Source organism: Hemiscyllium ocellatum, chromosome 13 (genome assembly GCF_020745735.1).
Source record: "Hemiscyllium ocellatum isolate sHemOce1 chromosome 13, sHemOce1.pat.X.cur, whole genome shotgun sequence".
Taxonomy (NCBI): domain Eukaryota; kingdom Metazoa; phylum Chordata; class Chondrichthyes; order Orectolobiformes; family Hemiscylliidae; genus Hemiscyllium; species Hemiscyllium ocellatum.
In genome coordinates this window covers 6,708,207-6,732,433 of record NC_083413.1, presented here as the reverse complement: position 1 = coordinate 6,732,433, position 24,227 = coordinate 6,708,207, and the positions used below count along the sequence as shown (strand labels likewise).

General features: G+C 43.0%; 1 protein-coding gene across 2 annotated transcripts in view; it reads left to right on the top strand.

The window, feature by feature from the left end:
• The first annotated feature begins 2,282 nt into the window (after positions 1-2,282).
• pcolce2b (procollagen C-endopeptidase enhancer 2b) overlaps positions 2,283-24,227 on the top strand; it is a 54,386-nt gene continuing 32,441 nt past the window's right edge. For both annotated transcript variants that reach the window (XM_060834518.1, XM_060834516.1), the window contains exons 1-3: positions 2,283-2,799; positions 4,476-4,581; positions 23,102-23,357. In XM_060834518.1, the coding sequence (XP_060690501.1) occupies positions 2,723-2,799; positions 4,476-4,581; positions 23,102-23,357 (439 nt within the window). In that variant the 5' untranslated portion in view covers positions 2,283-2,722. The remainder of the gene's footprint in view (positions 2,800-4,475; positions 4,582-23,101; positions 23,358-24,227) is intronic.

The window sequence follows — 24,227 nt, the reverse complement described above, 5'->3', positions numbered from 1 at the left end:
ATCTGCTGTGCATCTTGGAGATAGTGCACACTGCTGCTACTCGTTGTTGGTGGTGGAGGGAGTGGATGCTTGTGGAATATTGCGTGCAATTCTGGTCTCCTTATCAGAAATATGTTGTGAAACTTGAAAGGATTCAGAAAAGCTTTACAAGGATGTTGCCAGGGTTGGAGGACTTGAGCTATAAAGAGCGGCTGAACAGGCTGGGCGTGTTTTCTCTGGAGCGCGGAGGCTGAGGGGTGACCTTATAGAGGTTTACAAAATTATGAGGGGCATGGATAGGTTAAATAGACAAAGTCTTTTCCCTGGGGTCGGGGAGTCCAGAACTAGAGGGCATAGGTTTAGGGTGAGAGGGGAAAGATATAAAAGAGACCTAAGGGGCAACTTTTTCCAAACAGAGGGTGGTATGTGTCTAGAATGAACTGCCAGAGGAAGTGGTGGAGGCTGGTACAATTGCAACATTTAAGAGGCATTTCGATGGGTATATGAATAGGAAGGCGTTGGAGGGATATGGGCCGGATGCTGGTAGGTGGGACTAGATTGGGTTGGGATATCTGGTCGGCATGGACGGATTGGACCGAAGGGTCTGTTTCCATGTTGTACATTTCTATGACTCTATGACTATGTGGGATACAGACTGATAGCCACAAAAAGAGGCAGAATCACAGAAACGTAGAAAATAGGAGCAAGGGTAGACCATTCAGCCCCTCAAACCATTCAATATGATCATGGCTGTGCAGTAATCTGTTGCTACCAAATTGTTTGGAGGGATATGGGCCGGGTACTGGCAGGTGGGACTAGATTGGGTTGGGATATCTGGTCGGCATGGACAGGTTGGACAGAAAGGTCTGTTTCCATGATGTACATCTCTATGACTCTAAGTAAAGAGTCATAGATTGGTGGAGTAGCAGATAGTGAAGGGGACTGTAATTGGGGATTGGAAAGTTGGGCAGAGAAATGGCAGATGGAGTTCAATCCAGGCAAATGCAAGGTGATGTCCTTTGGAAGATCTAATTCAAGAACAAACCATACGGTAAATGGAATTGATGTACAGAGAGATCTGGGTGTTCAAGTCCATTGTAACCTGAAGGTGGCAATGCAGGTTGATAGAGTGGTCAAGATGGTATACGGCATGTTTTTCGATTACTCAGGGTCATGAGTTCAAGGTGAGAGGGGAAATGTTTGAGGGAGCTATGTATGGAAAGTTCTTTACTGAGAGAGTGTGGTTGCCTGGAACGTGGTAGAGGCAGGCACAATAGTATCATTTAAGATGTATCCAGACAGATACATGAATGGCCAGGAAGCATGGGGATACAGATCCTTAGAAAATAGGTGGCAGGTTTTGATAGAGGATCTGGATTGGCACAGGCTTGGAGGGTGAAAGTGGGTACTGCAGATGCTGGAGATTAGAGCCAAGATTGGAGTGGTGCTGAAAATGCACAGCAGGTCAGACAGGAGCCCTTTGTTCCTGCCTGAAACATCGATTTTCCTGCTCCTCGGACGCTGCCTGACTTGCTGTGCATTTCCAGCACCACTCTAATCTTGATAGGCTTGGAGGGCCGAAGGGTGTGCTCATGTGCTGTAATTGTCTTTGTTCTTTGAGTCTGCACCAATCAAAAACATCGAGTCTGCTTTTCCAGCGCCACACTTTCAACACCAATCACCAACGACCTAAATATTCTAATCCCATTATATTTAGTTCCCTCGTCTAAATCAACAGAATGTATTATAAATAGCTGCGGTCCAAGTACTGATCTGTGCAGTAACACACTCGTCCCTCCACGCCTTTCAGAAATAGACCCGTTTATTCCTACTCTTTGTTTAGTGTCTGCCACCCAGTTTTCTATGTCAGTACACCACCTCCAATCCCATGCACTTTAATTTTACACACTGATATCTTAAATGGGACCTTATCTAATGCCAAAGTAAACCACATCTAATGGTTCTCTCTTATCAATTCTATTAGATACATCGTTGAAATATTCCAATGTAAATATATATTATCTTTATCCAATCCTGCACCGTTGTGCAAGTGCTCTGCTGCTAAGTCTTTTATAATGGGCTCAAAGCATGATCGATCTTGAAAGGGATACTACTAAGTTTTTTTGGAAGGAAGAAAATGTTATTACAGTTGTCCATTTCAGTCAGCACGGCGCCTTTATAAATATCCTCGATTAATTTTCGCCAGTTCTGCAGAAACCCCTAAGGGGATTGAAGGGACTACTCCGCCCCGATTCCCGTTTCAGTTTGGGTGTGAGCCAAAGTGACCTTCAGTGTACACAGGGCTGTCTCTAAAAGGGAAATGGAAAAACACGGAACTTAGCAAGTCAAAGTCAACAGACGGTATAAAAGTCCCTGGTTTGGTTAATCTCTCGCCCTCCTCTATTGAGTAAGGAGCTTTTCTTTTCCATTGTGAATCAGAGTACATCCTTGAGATTTTCCCTCTGAAATTTCGATGTAGAGTTTTATTTTAAAAGTGGGAGATCCTTATTTAAGGCCGACCCAATTGAACCTGTGTGTGTTTTCAAAATTTGAGTGAGGACTTTTTTAGGGCAAAGGAGAAGACACAGTCTCCTTCTCTGAAGAGACGCAGTTTACTTTGGAGCCGGCGAGCTGCTTGATTCGTTCAGGAAAGGCGCAAGAGGAGAGGGGCAAGAGGAAGCACCAAGACCACCCCCCCTACCCCTGCCATCTCTCTCTCTCTCCCCGGTCCACAGTGATCACCATGAAACCCGCCGCCTTCCCTTACCTCGGGCTGTTGTGCGCCACTCTCGTCTTATGTCAGGTCCCGCCAGGAAAAAGGTAAAGAAGTTTTTTCAGCAACAACAAAAAGTTCGTAAACCTTTAGCCCAACCCCGGTGATTTTTGTTGTTTGGTAAATGTCTGGAGTCGCCCGATCTATATTTGTACTGGAAATGAAGTTTGTTTTTTCGAAAAATAGTCATTATCTTAACTATGTTTCACATCGTCGACATTTCTCTGTCATCTCGGTTTTAAGAAATTTGTCACAGGATTGGTTTAACGTCGGTGCCTCCAAACGGTTGGTGGTCTCAGTTCTCAGTGAAACTTGATGATTGTTTGTTTTAAAGACGCGATTAATGCAATGTGGCTTCAACTCATCCCCTGTTCCCTCATACTGGACTCTCAGTTCCTGGACTTTACTTGCCTCCTGGGAGTTTTACTTGCTGACACCATAGATTGTTGTTATGGGGTAGAGGTAAGCAAGCATACAAAAACAAGATTCAGGAATTGTACGTGAGAATTAAAGAAAGTTTGAGAGAGCGACTTACCAGAGCCAGGTGGCACCCACTGCTCGCTCCGTATCCAAACACCTGAATACTGGGAGTGCAACAGTATTGGGAGAGAACGCTGAAAACATTTGATTTTGTGACATACTGTAATGAATGTATAAAATCAGACATATAACTTGCTTATACTGCCTGTTGTTTTAATACATGTATAGGATGTAGGCATTGCTGGCAGAGCCAGCTTTTATTGCCCATCCTTAGTTCCCTTGAGAAAATTAAGATCTAACATCTTGAACCTCTGCAGTCCATGTGCCATAGGTAGATCCACAACGCTACACTTGCAGGTATCTGCTGCCTTAATGCAATGTAATATGTCCAGGGCAAAAAAAAAAGTTCTGTTAATGAAGTGAAGTATATTTTTATGCAGACTTGGTATAACTATGTCACGATAATGAATTATATGTAAGATGTGAAGTATGCTGAGAGTGATGTTGCTGATTTGCTAGACCAAGGAAACCTCATGCAAATTTGAAAACTATATTGTAAAAGAAATACTAACAGGTAATGGTGACTTGGCTTTAAGACAGACTTGGAATACACTTCAGATAATAGATATCAAAAAATCTAATTACTTCTTGAGCTTAACTGAGCTCCTGCAAAAAATCTGAAACAGATACAGAAAATGCTGGAGAAACTCAGCAGGTCTGGCAACATCTATGAAGAGAAAGCAATTATTATTTTGAGGCCGTTCAGCCTTCTTCAGAACCAAAAACAGCGAGAGAAAGATGATATTTGTGCTGATCAGCATAAGGATCACTGGAGTAGAAGCATTAACACTCTCTTCTCTCCACAGATCCTGCCAAAGCTGTTGAGTTTCTTTACTCTAACAATTTCTGTTTTGTTTGTCAGATGTCCAACATTGCTTTATTTATCAAAAAGGTCGAATTGTTTTTGATGTTAACAGAACCCTGGCATTTAGATTACTAGCTTGTAATGTCTGCAAGGAGGTCAAGGTGGAATATAATGGTGTCTGATACCATCGAGTGCATCATGATTTGCAGCAAATTCCTTGCTTAGTTTAATAGCAAATAGAGGAATGTGATAGGGGTGTGTCGGATTCATAGTGGTAGTACATAGCATCATTCTGAGGCTTATATCTTCTGAAAAACAGCATAAATAAAGCATAAAATTCAGTTATTTGCAAATTGATGTCTTTTGTTGCCTTTCCAGGAACTTTAAATGTGGAGGAATACGAAGTGGACAGTCAGGTTTCATCGGAAGTGAGGGATTCCCTCGACTTTACCCACCCAACAGTAAATGCACTTGGAAAATCACGGTATGAATTGGGACTGACATGAATACAAGCATATATTCTATTGCAAAACATGCTTTTAAATTACTCAAAAATGAATATATTTAATGGAACTGGACATAGTAGAATGTGGCTAAGCCAAATTCAGTTAAGAAACCATTATAATATTACAGCAAATAAAATATATCTAACATTTTTTAATTGTATATTAGCAATCATCTATCTGTTAACATAGAGTCATAGAGATGTACAGCACAGAAACAGACCCTTCGGTCATGCCGACCAGATATCCCAACCCAATCCAGTCCCACCTGCCAGCACCTGGCCCATATCCCTCCAAACCCTTTCTATTCAAATACCCATCCAGATGCCTTTTAAATGTTGCAATTGTACCAGCTTCCGCCACTTCCTCTGGCAGCTCATTCCAGACACATACTATCCTCTGTGTGATAATGTTGCCCCTTGGGTCTGTTGTATATTTTTCCCCTCTCACCCTAAACCTATGCCCTCTAGTTCTGGACTCCTCCACCCTAGTGAAGAGACTTTGTCTACTTATCCTATGCATGCCCCTCTGATTTTATAAATTCCTATAAGATCACCCCTCAGCCTCTGATGCTCCAGGGAAAACAGCCCCAGCCTATTCAGCCTCTCCCTATAGCTCAAATCATCCAACCCTGGCAACATCCTTGTAAATCTTTTCTGAACCCTTTCAAGTTTCACAACATTCTTCCAACTGGAAGGAGACCAGAATTGCATGCAATATTCCAAAAGTGGCCTAACCAATGTCCTGTACAGCCTCAACATGACCTCCCAACTCCTGTACTCAATAGTCTGTTCAATAAAAGAAAACATACCAAACACCTCCTTCACTATCCTATCTACCTGTGATACCCTTTCAAGGAGCTATTAACCTGCACTCCAAGGTCTTTGTTCAGCAACACTCCCTAGGACCTTACCATTAAATGTTTAAGTCCCGCTAAGATTTGCTTTCCCAAAATGCAGCACCTCGTATTTATCCAAACTCCATCTGCCACTCCTCAGCTCATTGGCCCATCTGACCAAGTTTGTAATCTGAGGTAACTTCTTCGCTGTCCACTACACCTCCCATTTTGGTGTTTGAAGGAATTGTGTTATTTAGCTGATGAGTTTTCCAGGGGGCTCAATGTCTGGAGTAAAGGCACAGGCAATAGTGGCTCGAGGATGATAGAAAACGATGAAGCCATTTGGCTGCAAGTCAGTGCCGGTCTAGCCTTTCAGCCAAAACTATTTATGATAATCCCAAAAGCCTGCTCTTTCCCGTAACTACTTATTGTCTTCCTTTTCAAATATCCCTTTCAGTTATGTTGTAGTTTGTCTCAATTACAACTTGATCTCCGCATTTTAATGATCCCATATCTGCCAATATTCTTCTAATTCCTCTTGTTGGTTTTCTTGTGATCATCCATATTTTGTATCTCTTGTTTCTGATCCATCAATGTGGAGAAAAATTCTCATTTATCCTTTAAAATATTTCATCATTTTGAAAATCTTTTCAGATCATACTTTAAGCTTCTTTGTTCCACTAAGAAAAATTGCTCTAGGAATGAGTTTGTGGGGAACATTTGCTATGGGTGTCATCTAATTTCAGTAATTTTCTCACCTTGACAGTGATCTTGATGTAAGAGCGTGTGACAATCCAATTCTTTTCCCACCAGCCCCAGGCTATGCTTAAGTGCACTGTGTAGCACAGACCAGTGTTCATTTGGTTCCTGAGCTTAATAAGATGGTGGTGGAACTTAGTTGCCAATCTCTTGCTCTGTCTGGGCATGAGGAACACAGCTACTGAAACTATTTGAGCAAAAACAATTTCTATAGAATCATAGAATCCCTACAGTGTGGAAGCAGGCTATTCAGCCCATCAGGTCCACAGCATCCCATCCATCTATACTCTACCGTAGCCAGGTAATCCTGCATTTCCCAGGTTAATCCACCTAACCTGCACATCCCTGGACTCTGGGCAATTTAACATGGCCAATCCACCTAATCTGCATATCTTTAAACTGTGGGAGTCAGTTGCCTGATGCTGGAATTGAACATGGGTCCTTGGCTCTGAGACAGCAATACTAACAACTGAACCACCATGCTTCCCCAATTTGTTTTAACTGGAAGTGTATTAAATCTTCACGAAAGGGCTATCCTTCCCTCCCTCACTGCTGACCATAACCACACTATGAGCCTCAAAACGCATGCATGGCATTTGCTTTCATTTTCTTTCTTCCCCTTCCCTTTACATTTTAAAACATTTAATTTTCTCCCTTTATAGGTTCTTCCACACCATGTACCATTCCAAGCCAAAAGAGTGGGCAGGAGGCCTGTTCCTGTTCTCTGCCAAAGCCGCTTTTGATCAGCTAGGAGGTATGCAAAAGTGGCCTGCAGTGTTTTCCCACTAATCTTCTCTCCCTCTGAACAATTATCAGGCATTTATTCAGCACCTACTTGTCAGCAGAGTTGAAGTGGAAAATTTACCCACTCAGTGTACTAGTGGTTGTCATTCTTGGTAAATACTTTTACACTGGGGTCATGACAAGCACTATCCTCCTGCCTTTGGTAACACTGCCTAATATAAAACAATCTGGCTTCCATTCTTGTAGCAAGGTCTTAGGTCTGAAATATCGATGGCCAGCTTCAGTTTCACCACACAGATGCTGCCTAGTCTGTTGAGTATTTCCAGTCATTTCTGTCTTTGCTATTCTATCCAGTTTGCATGAGTTCAAAGAGCTGAGGTCAGAGTTTAGAAAACAAATGTCACCATCTGATTCAGCCAGGAACTGTGGTACAGATCACAGCAAAAAGGCACCAGTGCTCCAAAACCATGTATAAGTGACATATTCCTAGAGCCAAAGTAGCATTGTATAAGTGTGTCAAAGTATATTTGAATGTACTTTATTTTGAATGTACTCTCTGCACAAAGTGGTTCTGGGTCATACAAAACTAGAAAGTTCTGGAAGTATAAAGTAGAATGAATGATAATCATCATAAAGCAAAGAGTTCAAGCTTTGGGATGTCATTTAATCAGGAAGATAGTTTAATATCACACCTAGGGGAGCTGATAGAACATAGAATATTACAGAGCGTACAGGCCCTTCGGCCTTTGGTTGCACAGGTCGGTGCAACATCAATCTGAAGCCCATCTAACCTACACTATTCCATTTTTATCCATATGTTTATCCAATGACCATTTAAATGCACTTAAAGTTGGCGAGTCTACTACTGTTGCAGGCAGTGCGTTCCACAACACTATTACTCTGTTAGTACAGAAACTAGCTCTGACATAAATCCTATATCTGTCACCCCTCAACTTAAAGCTATGTCCCCTCGTGCCAGCCATCATCTTCCAAGGAAAAAGGCTCACACTGTCCATCCTATCTAAACCTCTGATTATCTTATATGTCTCAATTAAATCACCTCTCAATTCTTCTTCTCTCTAACGAAAACAGCCTCAAGTCCCTCAGCCTTTCTCCATAAGACCTTCCCTCCACACCAGGCAACATCTTAGTAAATCTCCTCTGAACCCTTTCCAAAGCTTCCACATCCTTCCCATAACACGGTGACCAGATCTGTACACAATACTCCAAGTGCGGCTGCACCAGAGTTTTGTACAGCTGCAGCATGACCTTGTGGCTCCGAAACTCAATCCCTCTACCAATAAAAGCCAACACACCGTAAGTCTCCTTAACACTATCAACCTGGATGGCAACTTTCAGGGATCTATGTTAATGGACACAGATCTCTCTGCTCAACTACACTACCGAGGATCTTTCCATTGACCCAGTACTCTGCCTTCTTGTCATTCTTCCCAAAATGCGTCACCTCACATTTAGCTGCATTGATTTCCATTTGCCACCTGTCAGCCCAATTCTGCAATTTCTCCAAGTCCCCCTGCAACCTGTAACATTCTTCCAAACTGTCCACTTCTCCACCGACTTTAGTGTCATCTGCAAATTTACTAATCCATCCTCTATGCCCTCATCTTGGTCATTTGTAAAAATGACAAACAGCAGTGGTCCCAAAACAGATCCTTGCAGTACACCACTAGTAACTGAACTCCAGGATGAACATTTCCCATCAACCACCACCCTCTGTTTTCTTTCAGCTAGCCAATTTCTGATCCAAACCGCTAAATCTCGCTCAATCCCATGCCTCCGTATTTAGTGCAATAGCCTACTGTGGAGAACCTTATCAAAACGCCTTACTAAAATCCATATATACCATGTCAACTGCTTTATCCTCATCCATCTGTTTAAACACCTTCTAAAAGAACTCAATAAGGTTTGTGAGACACGACCTACCCTTCTAGGAGAAAGTGAGGACTGCAGATGCTGGAGATCAGAGCTGAAAATGTGTTGCTGGAAAAGCGCAGCAGGTCAGGCAGCATCCGACGAGCAGGAGAATCGACGTTTCGGGCATGAGCCCTTCTTCAGGAATGAGGAAAGTGTGTCCAGCAGGCTAAGATAAAAGGTAGGGAGGAGGGACTTGGGGGAGGGGCGTTGGAAATGCGATAGGTGGAAGGAGGTTAAGGTGAGGGTGATAGGCCAGAGTGGGGGTGGGGGCAGAGAGGTCAGGAAGAAGATTGCAAGTTAGGAAGGCAGTGCTGAGTTCAAGGGATTTGACTGAGACAAGGTGGGGGTAGGGGAAATGAGGAAACTGGAGAAATCTGAATTCATCCATTGTGGTTGGAGGGTTCCTAGGCGGAAGATGAGGCACTCTTCCTCCAGCCGTTGTGTTGCTATGGTCTGGCGATGGAGGAGTCCAAAGTCCTGCATGTCCTTGGTGGAGTGGGAGGGGCAGTTGAAGTGTTGAGCCACAGGGTGATTGGGTTGGTTGGTCCGGGTGTCCCAGAGGTGTTCTCTGAAACGTTCCGCAAGTAGGCGGCCTGTCTCCCCAATATAGAGGAGGCCACATCGGGTGCAGTGGATGCAGTAAATGATGTGTGTGGAGGTGCAGGTGAATTTTTGGTGGATATGGAAGGATACCTTGGGGTCTTGGAGGGAAGTAAGAGGGGAGGTGTGGGCGCAAGTTTTGCATTTCTTGCGGTTGCTGGGAGTGGAGGTTGGGTTGGTGGGGGGGCGTGGACCTGACGAGGGAGTCACGGAGGGAGTGGTCTTTTCAGAACACTGATAGGGGAGGGGAGGGAAATATATCTCTGGTAGTGGGGTCCGTTTGGAGGTGGTGGAAATGACGCCGGATGATACGATGTATACGGAGGTTGGTGGGGTGGTAGGTGAGAACCAGTGGGGTTCTGTCCTGGTGGCGATTGGAGGGGCGGGGCTCAAGGGTGGAGGAGCGGGAAGTGGAGGAGATGCGGTGAAGGGCATCGTCGATCACGTCTGGGGGGAAATTGCGGTCTTTGAAGAAGGAGGCCATCTGGGTTGTTCGGTATTGGAACTGATCCTCCTGGGAGCAGATGCGGCGGAGACGAAGGAATTGGGAATATGGGATGGCGTTTTTACAGGGGGCAGGGTGGGAGGAGGTGTAGCCTAGGTAGCTGTGGGAGTTGGTCGGTTTATAGTCAATGTCCGTGTTGATTCGGTCGCCCAAGATAGAAATGGAAAAGTCTAGGAAGGGGAGGGAGGAGTCTGAGACGATCCAGGTAAATTTGAGGTCGGGGTGGAAGGTGTTGGTAAAGTGGATGAACTGTTCAACCTCCTCATGGAGCACGAGGCAGCGCCGATACAGTCATCGATGTAGCGGAGGAAAAGGTGGGGGGGTGGTGCCAGTGTAGTTGCGGAAGATGGACTGTTCCACATATCCTACAAAGAGGCAGGCATAGCTTGGGCCCATGCAAGAGAAGTTGTTCAGGGTGAGGACCAGTTCAGTCAGTCGAAGGAGGGTGTCAGTGGAAGGGTACTGGTTGGTACGGCGGGAAAGGAAGAAGCGAAGGGCTTTGAGTCCTTTGTGATGGGGGATGGAGGTGTACAGGGACTGGATATCCATGGTGAAGATAAGGCGTTGGGGACCGAGAAGCGAAAATCATGGAGGAGGTGGAGGGCGTGGGTGGTGTCCCGGACGTAGGTGGGGAGTTCTTGGACTAAGGGGGACAGGACCGTGTTGAGGTATGCAGAGATGAGTTCGGTGGGGCAGGAGCAGGCTGAGACAATGGGTCGGCCGGGGCAGGCAGGTTTGTGGATTTTGGGCAGGAGGTAGAAACGGGCGGTGCGGGGTTGTGGGACTATGAGGTTGGAGGTGGTGGATGGGAGATCCCCTGAGATGATGAGGTTATGAATGGTCTGGAAGATGATGGTTTGGTGGTGGGAGGTGGAGTCATGGTCAAGGGGGCAGTAGGAGGAGGTGTCCGTGAGCTGGCGTTTAGCCTCAGCGGTGTAAAGGTCGGTGCACCAAACTACAACCGCGCCTCCCTTGTCTGCCAGTTTGATAGTGAGGTTGGGGTTGGAGGGGAGGGAGTGGAGGGCTGCACGTTGCGAGGGTGAGAGGTTGGAGTGGGTGAGAGGGATGGACAGGTTGAGGTGGTCAATGTCGCGATGGTAGTTGGTTATGAAGAGATCGAGGGTGGATAAGAGGCCAGCACGGGGTGTCCAGGTGGATTGGGTGTGATGGAGGCGGGAGAAGGGGTCGTCAGAGGGTGGGCAAGAATCCTGGTTGAAGAAGTAGGTGCGGAGGCGAATGCGGCGGAAGAATTGTTCAATGTCTCGCCGTGTGTTGAACTCGTTAATCTGGGAGCGTAGGGGGATGAAGGTGAGGCCTCTGCTGACGACTGATCATTCATCCTCAGAGAGGGGGAGATCTGGAGGGATGGTGAAAACACGGCAGGGCCATCCTCAGAGAGGGGAAGGTCTACCCTTCACAAAACCATGTTGTCTGTCCCTAATGAACTTATTCCTCTCTAGATGATAATAAATCCTCTGTCTTATAACCTTTTCCAACACTTTACCCACAATAGAAGTAAGACTCACTGGTCTATAATTACCATGGTTGTCTTTACTCCCCTTCTTGAACAAGGGGACATTAAGTATCCTCCAGTCTTCTGGCATTATTCCTGTAGACAGGAATGGCCTTGTGGTATTATCGCCAGAATATTAATCCAGAAACTCAGCTAATGTCCTGAAGACCTGGGTTTGATTGCCACATGGCAAGTGATGGAATTTGAAGTCAGTTTTTAAAAATCTGGAATTAAGAATCTACTGATGACAATTATGGGGGTGAAAAGAAACATTGAGATGAAATGAAACAGAACAGACCACCTGGCATTGACTTAGGTACTAGAAAAGACAATGGTAGAAACAGGCCTGACAGCCCTGTAAACTACTCCTTACTATTATCTCAGAACTAGTGCCAGAATCGGGTGAGCTGTCTCATAAACTTGTCAAGTAACAACCTGACAGTCATACTGACAGATTCATGCCTTATACACAATGTCAAAGACACCACCATCACCATCCCTGAAAGCCTCCTGTCTGACCAGCAAGGAAAGACCGAGCAGAAGCAGTGCCATAGTCAGAAGGCAGTTGACCTGGGAGTTTTCAAGATTCAGTCAGAATTCCATGAAATCTCTTAGCTTCAGATTAAATATGGGCAAGGAAACCTCCTGCTCAGAGTCAATTACTGTCCCATCCGTCTACTATCAATCATCAGTAAAATGATGGAAGTTGTCATCAACAGTGCTAACAAGAAGCAACTGCTCAGCAATAACCTGCTGACTGTTACCTAGTTTGGGTTCTGCCAGGGCTACTCAGCTCCTGACCTCATTACAGCCTTGGTTCAAAAACAGACAACAGCTGAATTTCAGAGGTGAAGTGGGACTGACAGCTCTTGACATTAAATCTACATTAGACCAAGTGGCATTAAGGAGCTGCAGTAAAATTGGAATCGGTGGGCATCGGGACAAACCCTATGCTGGTTGGAGTCATAACTGACATGAAAGAAGACGGTTGTAGTTGTTAGAGGTCACTTATCTCAGCTCCAGGACATTACTGCAGGAGTTCCTCAAGGTAGTGTCCTCGGCCCAGCCATTTTTGTTGCTTCATCAATGACCTTTCCTCCCTCATAAGGTCAGAAGTGGGGATGTTTGCCGATGATTGTATAATGTTCAGCATCATTCATGTTTCCTCAGATAACAAAGCAGTCCATGTTCAAATGTAACAAGATCTGGACAATATCCATACATGGCTGACAAATGACAAGCAACTTGCGCACTACACAAATGCAAGGCAATGACCAACTCAATAAGATACAATCTAGCCACTGCTCCTTGACATTCGATGGTGTTACTATAGCTGAATCCCCCCACTATCAAATATCTGGGGGTTACCATTGATCAGAAACTCAATTGGACTCGCCCTGCAAACACAAGCGCAGGCTATAAAAGCAGGTCAGAGACTAAGAATGGTGCAGCAATTAACTCACTTCCTGAAGGCCTCCCCTCCCCAAAAAACAAAAGGCCTATCCATCATCTAAAAGCTACACTCTCCCCATTTGCCTGTTTGAGTGCAGTTCCAACAATACTTAAGTTTGACACCACCCAGGACAATGCAGCCTGTTTGATTGGCACCACATCCATGACCATCCACTCCCTTCACCACTGGTGCTCAGTGCACACTGCAGAAATTCACCAAGGAGTCTTAGACAGCACCTTCCTAACCCACAACTACTTCCAACTAGAAGGGCAATGACAGCAGATTCTTGGGAACACCACATACTGAAAGATCCCCTCTAAGCACTCACCATCCTAATTTGGAAATATATCGCCGTTCCCTCACTGTGTCACTGGGTCAAAATCGTGGAATTCCCTCCCTAAGGGCATTGTGGGTTTACTTGCAGCACACTGACTGCAGCGGTTCTAAAAGGCACCTCACCACCACCTTCTCAAGGGAAACTAGGGACAGGCAATAAATGCTGATCCAGCAAGTGATATCCAGGTCCCAAGAGTGAATAAAAATATAGCATGGAACACAATTTTACCTTCTAATGTAACATGCTGTGTACTTCCAAGATTTTTTCTGTTTAAAGTAGATTCTCACATTCCAGGGATTTTCTTTATTGTTAGTGTGCAGGTGTTATTTTTCCCTAGCTTGGATTCTTTGCAAATAGCATCAAATATCAGCCAAAGTGTAGAATGAATGTCAGTTGAAAATATGTGTGGCAAATGAGGAAGATCTAAGATTCCAGATATCCACAGGAAATTACAGCTATGGAGAACTATAGGCTTAGACATACAACCAAATACTTTGTGACAGAGTGTCAATATTTCAGTGCAATTTTTCATTCTCTTTTCACCATTACATGTTAGGTATGGTATTTTCTTTTCCATTAAGGAAGTTAGCAAATAGACTTGCTGCTCTCCAACATTTTTTCTCAAGCAATGACTCATGTTGAAGTTTAGTTCCAAGGACACCCATACTCCTCTGGTTCCTTGCCCATGCAATATTTCTTTAATAACTCACTGATGATCTTTACAGAACTTCAATAATCTAAGCAAAAAAAAATTCCCCAAAAGCAAATTTTTCTCCTTTTTATTCCTTGATTCTAATCAGCATTTGTTGTTTTGAATAAAAACCCCTTTAAAAAATTATAGAATTGAAGAATATCAGAATTTTACAAAATTATGCTTAAGCAATTAAGATGATCTAAGAAACTGGAAGCAATATCAGCAACTTATTTATGTAGCACCTTTTACTGTATTAATATGCCCCAAGATGCCACACAGGAGCATTATAAAACAAAGTATGACACACCAGGCTATGTAAGGTAATATTAAGTCAAATCTCCAAAAGGTCAAATGGTCAAAGAGATATTAAGAGTCATCTTAAAAGAGGAAAGCAAGGGAGAAAGGTGGAGATTTGATGGAAATAATTTTGGAACTTAGTACCTCAGCAACTAAGATTCAATATTAGTTGAGACATGGGAAAATTGAGGGGATTGAAGGCTGATGAATCCCCAGGGCCTGATAATCTACATCCTAGAGTACTTAAGGAAGTGGTTCCAAAAATAATAGATACATTGGTGGTCACCCTCCAGGATTCTATAGACTCTGGTACAGTGCCTGCAAATTGGAAAGTAGCTAATGTTACTCCAGTATTCAAAAATGGAGGTTGAAAAAAACCAGGGAACTACAGACCAGTAAGTCTAACCTCAGTAGTGAGGAAAGTTCTGAAATCCTTTATCAAAGACTTTATAGTGAAGCATTTAAAAAAACAGTGACAAGATCAGACAGAGTCAGCATGGATTTATGCAGGGGATATCATGCTGAATAAATTTGTTGGAATTCTATGAAGATGTAACTAGTAGAGTTGACAACGGGGAGCCAGTCAGTCATTGTGGTATATTTGGACTTTCAGAAAGCATTTGACAGAGTCCCGCATAAGAGAATATTGTACAAGATTAAAGCATGTGTGGTTTGGGGAAGTATTTTGAGGTAGATAGAAAACTGGTTGGCAGAGAGAAACAAAGAGTAGGAATTAATGGGTCTTTTTCAAATTGGCTGGCAGTAACTAGTTGGGTGCCACAGAGATCAGTGCTGAGACCCCAGCTACTCATAATATACATTAATGATTTGGATGAAGGAACAAACTGTTACATCTGCAAACTTTGAGATGATACCAAGTTGGGTTGGGGGTGGGTGGTCAACTGTGACGAGGATGCAGAGATCCTTCAGCATGCTCTGGACAGGTTGGGTGAGTGGGCAAATCAATGGCAGATGCAGTATAATTTGGTATAAATATAAGGTTGTTCACTTAGGAAGCAAAAATAAGAAGGCACATTACTACCTGAATGGCTGCAAGTTGTGAGAGGGGAGTGTGCTGTGGGACCTGGGTGTCCTTGTGCACCAGTAACTGAAGATAAGCATGCAGGTGCAGCAGGTGGTAAAAAAGGCAAATGGGATGTTGGCCTTCATTGTGAGAGGTTTCCATTACAGGAGCAGGGATGTGTCATTGCAATTACACAGGGCCTGGGTGAGGTCACACCTAGAATATTGCATGCAGTTTTAGCCTCCTTTTTCTGAGGAAGGATACTTTTGGTGTCGAGGGAGTGCAGCAAAGGTTTACCAGGCTGATTCCGGGGATGGCAGGACTGACGTATGAGGAAAGATCAACTACAAAGTAGAACAGCGCAGTACAGGCCCTTCGGCCCTTGATGTTATACTACCTGTGAAACCAGTCTGAAGCCTATCTAACCTACGCTATTCCATTTTCATCCATATATTTATCCAATGACCATTTAAATGCCCTTAAGGTTGGTGAGTCTACTACTGTTGCAGGTAGCGCATTCCACAACCCTACTACTTTGAGCAAAGAAACTACCTCTGACATCTGTCCTACATCTATCACCACTCAATTTAAAGCTATGTCCCCTTATGCTAGCCATTACCATCTAAGGAAAAAGGCTCTCACTGTCCACCCTATCTAACCCTCTGATTGTCTTATATGTCAGAATTAAGTCACCTTTCAACCTTCTCCTCTCTAACGAAAACAGCCCGAAGTCCCTCAGCCTGTCCTCATAAGACCATCCCTCCACACCAGGCAACACCCGAGTAAATATCCTCCGAAACTTTTCCAAAGCTTCCACATCCCTCCTATAATACGGTGACCAGAACTGCACGCAATACTCCAAGTGCTGCTGCACCAGAGTTTTGTACAGCTGCAGCATAACCTTGTGGTTCCGAAACTCAATCCCTCCACCAATAAAAGCTAACACACCGTATGCCTTCTTAACAACCCTATCCACCTGGATGGCAACTTTCAGGGATCTATGTAAGTGGACATGGAGATCTCTCTGCTCATCCACACTACCAAGAATCCTACCATTAGCCCAGCACTCTGCATTCCATTACTCCTTTCAAAGTGAATCACCTCACACTTTTTTGCATTAAACTCCATTTGCCACCTCTTAGCCCAACTCTGTAGCTTATCTATGTCTCTCTGTCACCTGCAACATCCTTCAGCACAATCCACAACTCTATCGGTCTTAGTGTCATCCGCAAATTTACTAACCCATCCTTCTATGTCTCATCTAGGTCATTTATAAAAATGATAAATAGCAGTGGCCCCAAAACAGATCCTTGCAGTACACCACTAGTAACTGAACTCCAAGATGAGCATTTCCCATCAACCACCACCCTCTGTCTTCTTTCAGCTAGCCAATTTCTGATCCAAATCGCTAAATCACCCTCAATCCTATGTTTCTGTATTTCATGCAATAATCTACCGCGGAGAATTTTATCAAAACGCCTTACTGAAATCCATATGTACCACATCATGCTTTATCCTCATCCATCTGTTTGATCACCATCTCAAAGACCTCAGTTAGGTTTGTGAGGCATGACCTACCCTTCACAAAACTTTGTTAGCAGACTATCCCTAATCAACATATTCCTCTCCAAATGATGATAATTTCCTATCTCTTACAACCTTTTCCAACACTTTACCCACAATAGAAGGCTCACTGATTTATAATTACCAGGGTTGTCTCTACTCACCTTGAACAAGAGGGCAACATTTGCTTTCCTTGAGTCTTCTGGCACTATTCCTGTAGACAAAGACAATTTAAAGATCAAAGCCAAATGCTCTGAAATCTCCTCCCTGGCTTCCCAGAGAATCCTAGCATCCATCATAGGGGACTTATCTATTCTCACACTTTCCAGAATTGCTAACACCACCTCCTTGTGAACCTCATTCCTGTCTCGTCTAGCCTGAATCTCAGTATTCTCCTCTAAAACATTGTCTTTTTCCAGTGTGAATACTGACAAAAAAAATTCATTTAGCACTTCCCCTATTTCATTGAACTCCACGCACAACTTCCCACTACTGTCCTTGATTGGCCCTAATCTTACTCTAGTCATTCTTTTATTCTTGATACACCTGTAGAAGGCTTTAGGGTTTTCCTTTATCCTACCTGCCAATGATTTCTCATGTCCGCTCCTGGATCTTCTTAGCTCTTTCTTTAGGTCTTTCCTGGCTAACTTGTAACTGTCAAGGTTAGGACTGGGTTAGGATTGTTTCGCTGAAGTTCAGACAAATGAGGGGGGATCTCAGAGATGTATGAAATTCTAACAGGACCTGACAGGGTAGATGCAGGAAGGATATTCCAGATGGTGGGTGTGTCCAGAACCAGGGGTCACAGTCTGAGGATTTGGTGTGGACCATTTAGGACAGAGATGAGACATTTCTTCATCCAACCAATGGTGAGCCTGTGGAATTCATTACCACAGGAAGTAATTGATGTCAAAACGTTGAATGTATTCAAGAGGCAGCTAGATATAGCACTTGGGGCAAATGAGTTTAAAGGTTATGGGGAGAAAGCAGAATTAGGCTATTGAGTTGGACGATCAGCCATGATTGTGATGAATGGTAGTTCAGGCCTGAAGGGCCGAATGGCCTCCTCCTGCCTTGAATTTCCATGTTTCTATGAAATATAGCCACCAGTGGCAAGAGTGATTTTAAAATCAGAGATGCTTAAGAATTGAATATTAGGTACCTTGGATGGTTAAGATGGTTGAGACCAAGGAGGAACTTGAAAACAAGAATGAGAAGTTTAAAACCTGCTTTACCAAGTGACCATGCAGTAGTCAGCTGTAAACATAGGATTGCTTAATTTACTGAATATGGACACTGATGGTGGTCCTGGCATTTAGATCTTAATGGAGGAATGCATTTAATCAGTTTTCAAAGAGCTGCTTGCAAGAGGTAATGGAGAAATTTAATTTCCTCCTAATGTCAAACCCTATAATTCTCCCTCTGTCTTCAATATTGTCACTCATTTATGTTCTATGAGCACCACTTTTTAATCAGAACTTAGGAACTCCTTATTTGTTCCCTGAATGTTTCAAAGAGTTTATGCAATGAATAACTCAGCTGTGCTGACCAAAAGTTCCGATTGTGGTGAATCCATTGTGTTGAAGTGGTGACGGTGGGAATGCTATAATTGGAATCAGTTCCTCTGTATTAAAAAGGAGAATATGTAGTCCTTTTCCCATTTGCATCAAGAACCGTCTGCTCATAAATATTGGGAGGGGACAGAATAAGCTTGGCTATGGCCCCTCACATAGTAAAATAGCCCACAAATGTTCATTGTAAAAGCTCCCACATGGAAGTCTACTTGAAGCTGTTTTTTAAAAAGATCCATTTAAAAAAGTATCTTTCAAGACCTCAAGGCATCCCAAAAAGCTGTACAGTCAATTAAAACCATAGTCAGTGTTGTAATGTAACTACTAGAAGGTACAACAGAAGTACTGTTTTGTACAATGGTACTTCTGTCTTTTTTGCCTGAAGTACTTTTCTGTACAGGTCACATTAGACCACTGGGTAACTGTAGATGTGGTTGTCCAAGTCCTGCTGTTTAATGATATGTTTCTGTAAAGGTGTTGGCCCGCAGCAGGCTTCTCTCCCAGTTATTACCCAATACTGTTTCCCAGTTAACAGTATACGCTTTTCTCTCTGCTTTTGCTTTAATTCACTAATGGGTTGTGAGTGTTGCTGGCAAAGGCAATATTTATTAGCCATACCTAGTTGCCCTTGAAAAGGCTGTGGTGTGTCACCCTTGAATAACTGTATACACACCCACAGTTCTGAGAATGAAGGGATTTCCAGAATGTTGACGCAGCAGTGTTATTAACTACTGAGCTCAGCATGGTGTGTGACTTGCAGGAGAATTTGTAGTGGCACTGTTCCAATACAACTGCTGCCCTTGTTCTTCTAAGTGGTAGAGATTGTGGATTTTGGAAAGAACTGCCAAACGGGACTTGGTGACTTGCTGCATTGCACACACTGCTGCCACTGTGTGCTGCTTGTGGAAAGAATAAATGTTTAAGTAGTGGATGTGGTGCTGGTCAGGTGTGTGCCTTGTCCTGGATGATAACTTTGTTGAGAGTTAGAACTGCACTCACCCAGGCATGTAGAGAGTATTCTATTACATTCCTGACTTGTAAGTGATAGACAGACTTTCTGGTGTCAGATGGTGAGTTATGCACCACAGAATTCTCAGACTCTGACCTGCTCCTGTATTTGAATTTTTAAATTGCATAATCAGTTCAGTTTTTGCTCAATGTGATATCCTCCCTGAAAGGAGAATTCCCAATAGTGATTCAGCAGTGGGAAGGTGGTTGGGTTATCTCTTTTTGGAATAGTCATTGATTGGGACTTGTGTGATGTGAACATTGCTCGTGTTACATCCGTCTGTTAATTAAACTAAACACCCTGAAAAGCTCACCTTGCCTTGTAATATGTTAAAATATGAGTGACAGAAGTCTCAAATTCCAGTATTTGAAGAAAATAATATTAATTTATTCTTTAACTTTAAAAGTGAACATTAAAGAACAACTATTCACAACTCTAAGCCACCCTTTCTCTTAACTGCTTATTACCTGCCTTCAACTCTATAACAATATACTGTTCCAATAAAACACTTATTAAAATTACATCAACTTCCAAACCATACATCAGCTCTCATCTTCAGTGTCTTTCTTCTTCTAGCTGAAGGTCTCTGGGGTCGTCAACTTTCTTTTACTGTGAATATGTTTCATATGAAAAGGTACGTTTTGATAGAGTATTTCAATGTCTTGGGTGTTTCTCAATGGCAGCCTGCATTTTTATATCCCCAACATCGGATTGTCTCATTGGTTCAATGTTGGCAAATCAATAAATTCAAATTTGGTTGGGTTTTAGTATCCTCGGGCATAATTTAAATTGATTGGTTAAATTTGAATTGTTGTCAAAACAGCAACCAACTCAAGTATATATTTCACAGCCAGATATCACATATTTTCAATTTTCCAGTACACTCTGAAACTGCTCTTGCAAGCTCTCAGTGCACAACAGCATTCACTCTTTCTTAAAGGTACAGTACACGCCTTCCACTTCATAACACTTGTCACTTATCAGCCCTAGCTTGGATGTTATCCACGTCTTGCTGCACAGGGACTTCAGTATCAGAAGAATTAGAAATGGCGCTGACCACTGTGTAATCATCATCAGTGAACATCCCCACTTCTGCCTACTGATGGAGCAAAGATTGTGGATGACACAGCTGAAGATGGTTGGGTCTAGGACATTATTGTGAGGAATACAAATGGGTTCTTGTGGTGCAGTGATAGTGTCCTTGCCTCTGGGTCAGGCAGCCTGGGTTCAAATTCCACCTTCTCCAGAGGTGTGTAACAATATCTCTGAACATGTTGATCAGAACATATCCACTCAAGAATCCAACCAGCGAGGACCAGGATTTAATACTAATGGCCTCCAGCAATCCCAACCAATTTCTTCAGTCTTAATTTTTGTTTCCCTGATTCACATTTCAATATTGCTGGTGCTGTTAATGCCAAACATGGTCAAATGTTTCTTCAACTTCAAGGGCTGTTGCTGTCTCTTTACCTCTGGAATTCTGCTCTTTTTCTTCAAAGACTTCAATGATATTGAGGGCGGACTGGTCTTGGAGGAACCCTAACTGAGCATCAGTGAGCAAATTGTTGGTGAGATAGCACTAGCTAGCACTGTCAATAAAACACTTTCTGTCACTTTGAAGATTGAGAACAGATTGATGGGTTGCATTTGGCCTATTTAGGTTTGACCTATTTCTGTACCTGAGTGATTTTATACCTTATAGATCCCATTGTTGCAGCTGTATTGGAACAGCTTGCTTGGGGATGCTGCTTCTAGTGCATTTCAGTACTTGTCAGTACTTTTAAAAGAAATGTAAATTAAAGCTGCATTCCAGTTTAATTCTGGATCTAAAAGTGGAACAAGAAGTCTGATTTTAACTGTGTGCAAATAAATGGTTTTGAGAGAATCAAATGAGTTCTGGATTGTGAGGTTTAAAAGAACCTTGGATTGCCTCATTAGAGGAGAGAGAGCTGACAGGAGATCCCAGTTGAAGGTTGTCATAACTATGAAGTTTTTAGAAGGCAAATAGGAAATATGTTTTTACGTATTGGTGTGTCAGTAACTAGAAGGTCGAATCCAAGATCAACACGACAAGCAGAGGAAATAAAGAACCACAACAGCCCAGATATCCAGATCTTTAAATAGTTTAAATAGAGACTGGACATATCCCCAGAGGTATGAGTCAGGACATGTTGGAAGTCCTGGCATAGTGACACATGGGAATTATCTGGATGGCTTAAACTTCCAGTGGGGAATTACCCTGCATCCAGATACCTCCGATAAACTTAGATATAGATTTTGTAACTTTGGAATGTTCTGATTCATTTACCTGGATAGTTACTCAGGAAATGTCAGATAGATAAAATCCACTTATTGTCAGTCTTAAGGGCCAAACAGAACAGGTTTGGAGTCGATAGAGAGTCGACAAGATCTTGGTTCAGGTCCCACCTTCTCCAGAGTTATTTTCGAATTAACCTGTTATCACATGTCAAGAGCAGCATTCCAAGGGTCTTTTGCAATGGCAGTGTCTTTGCCTGTGGGCCAGGAGATCCAGGTTCAAATCCCAACCTCTCCAGGAATGTGTGTCATAACATGTCCCAACACATTGACTAAAATAACAGGAGTGGTGTTCCTACCATCAGGCAGTGGGGATTCCCAGTGGAGGGCTCTCTACCCAGGACTGCTTCCATTTTCCATTGGGGTCCTTGGGTGGTGGTGTTTGGATGCAGCAGTTCCATGCAATTGTAGTATGGGTGGTTCTTGGATTCCTGGCCCAGAGGTTCATTTTACAGGGCTGTAGAGTCCATGGACCATGTACATGTTGGCTGTGGGAGAAAATATACCCCTGTTTAATTACTTAAAGTATCTTTTGTTGTTTTTATTGTTTGCACTTCAACCCAGTGCTCTTGGTCTTTGGGGACCCATTGCAGTGCAGAGGGATGGTTGGGCGAGTTCAACATACCACCTCATAAGCCTGCTCCTGCCCTCCATAATCCCGTCTGACTACTCCATCCCTGTAACTCTCCCTGACTCAAATTCACCATCTCCCTGTCACTCTAATATACTGCCACTTCAACTACACTGCCAATCTAACCACTGACCTCATTCTCACTCAGACTGGAAAGTTTTTTTCAATATCCCAAAGCTTTTGAGTGTGTTAATGAATGTAACTGAATACAGCAACCAGGAGATCTGGTTTGGATTCCCCTGACGAGCCAGCTATACAAAGAATGAGCCCAAAAGTAGGTCCGTTCCACATTTCTGAAGAGGCCTGGTAGGGAAGTTAAACTCAAAATGCATGTTGTGAAAAACAGTAGTAAAGTAGCAATCTAAAAGTGATGGTCACAGCACAGAAGTTTTAAGCTTATAATCATAGAAAGAGAATTCCAAATACCTTTTTAAAAAGAACATAAATAAAAGTACCTTTTAAAACAAAGTAAAATGTTAATGTGGAAGTGCAAGGGAATAGGACTAAATTGATAGCTGTTTGAGTTTTTTTTATCTGCTCGTGTGTCACTGGCAAGACCAGCATTTATTGCTAAATGACTTGAGGTTATTTCAGAGGGCAGTTAAGAGTCACTGTCTCTTTGTATGTTTTTTCCCTAGTTGACCTTTTTGACCTCTCACTATATTTGAGTGACAGCTATCAATGATTCAAGTTTTAATGTCATTACCTGCAGGTACCAAAGGGGCGAGTGGTAGCTCTGAATTTTCGCTTCCTCGATCTGGAACGGGACACTCTCTGCAGATACGATTACATTGATGTCTACAATGGACACGTCAATGGCCAGCGCTTGGGCAGGTTTTGTGGTACTTCAAAACCTGGAGCCATCATTTCAACTGGCAACAAGATGATGGTACAGATGGTAACTGATGCCAACACTGCAGGAAATGGTTTTGTTGCTATGTACTCAGCAACTCGGCCAAACCAGAGAAGTAAGGTTATTTCATTCCTGCTGACAAAATAAGCATTATAAATTCATGGCTAATGTAGAAATGTCAGTATAAAATATAAATTGCCTCAATGGTGGCAGATCCGTCTCTGAGGCAAAGATTGTTGCTTCAAGCCTGGCTTTTAAGACTTAAGAACGCCATCTAGTCCAGCTCTTCTGTGCAGTCCTTTCAGCTGAAATGTTAAAGCTTGGAAGTTAAAGGTCATGATGACACTATTTGAGGAAGGGCAAGGGGTTTATCCTAACCAATGTTTATCATTTAACCAAATCAATGTTTTTCAATTACCTCTGAAACTTCCTAAAGTTTGCTTTCAGGACTTCATTTCTTCTTCCTATGTCATTGGTCCCAAAGTGGGCTGTGACCTTCAGCTGTTTGCTGTCCCACTTCAGAATTCACTGCAGCTGTTCCATGAAATTGTTGACTCTGGCATCTGGTGGGCAAATTACTGTCTTGGAGTCGTATCTATGACAACAGATGTGCCTGTTTATTCTGCTCTCTAATAAAATCTCCTACAAGTATTGCCCTTCCACACTTATTCCTCCTCCTATCTGACCAACTGAACCGTCCACAGTGCCATAAAATATATACCAACTCTATAAACCCCACATGGGGGAGACAACACATTGGCATAGAATAGTACTAAGACTAAATAATTTTCGACAGGAATGCAATGCTTAATTTAAATAGGGATAGTTACTAAAAGCAGTTTAATACCAGCTATTGCATCAACTCTAAAAACAGTCCTGTTGGTTTTGATATTAGTGGGATGATTAAAATAAATATGCATTAGCTAGCTTAAGCTCATTTTAGAGTAGTTACTGTTTTGTTAGTGGTTGGGACGACTGTTTACAA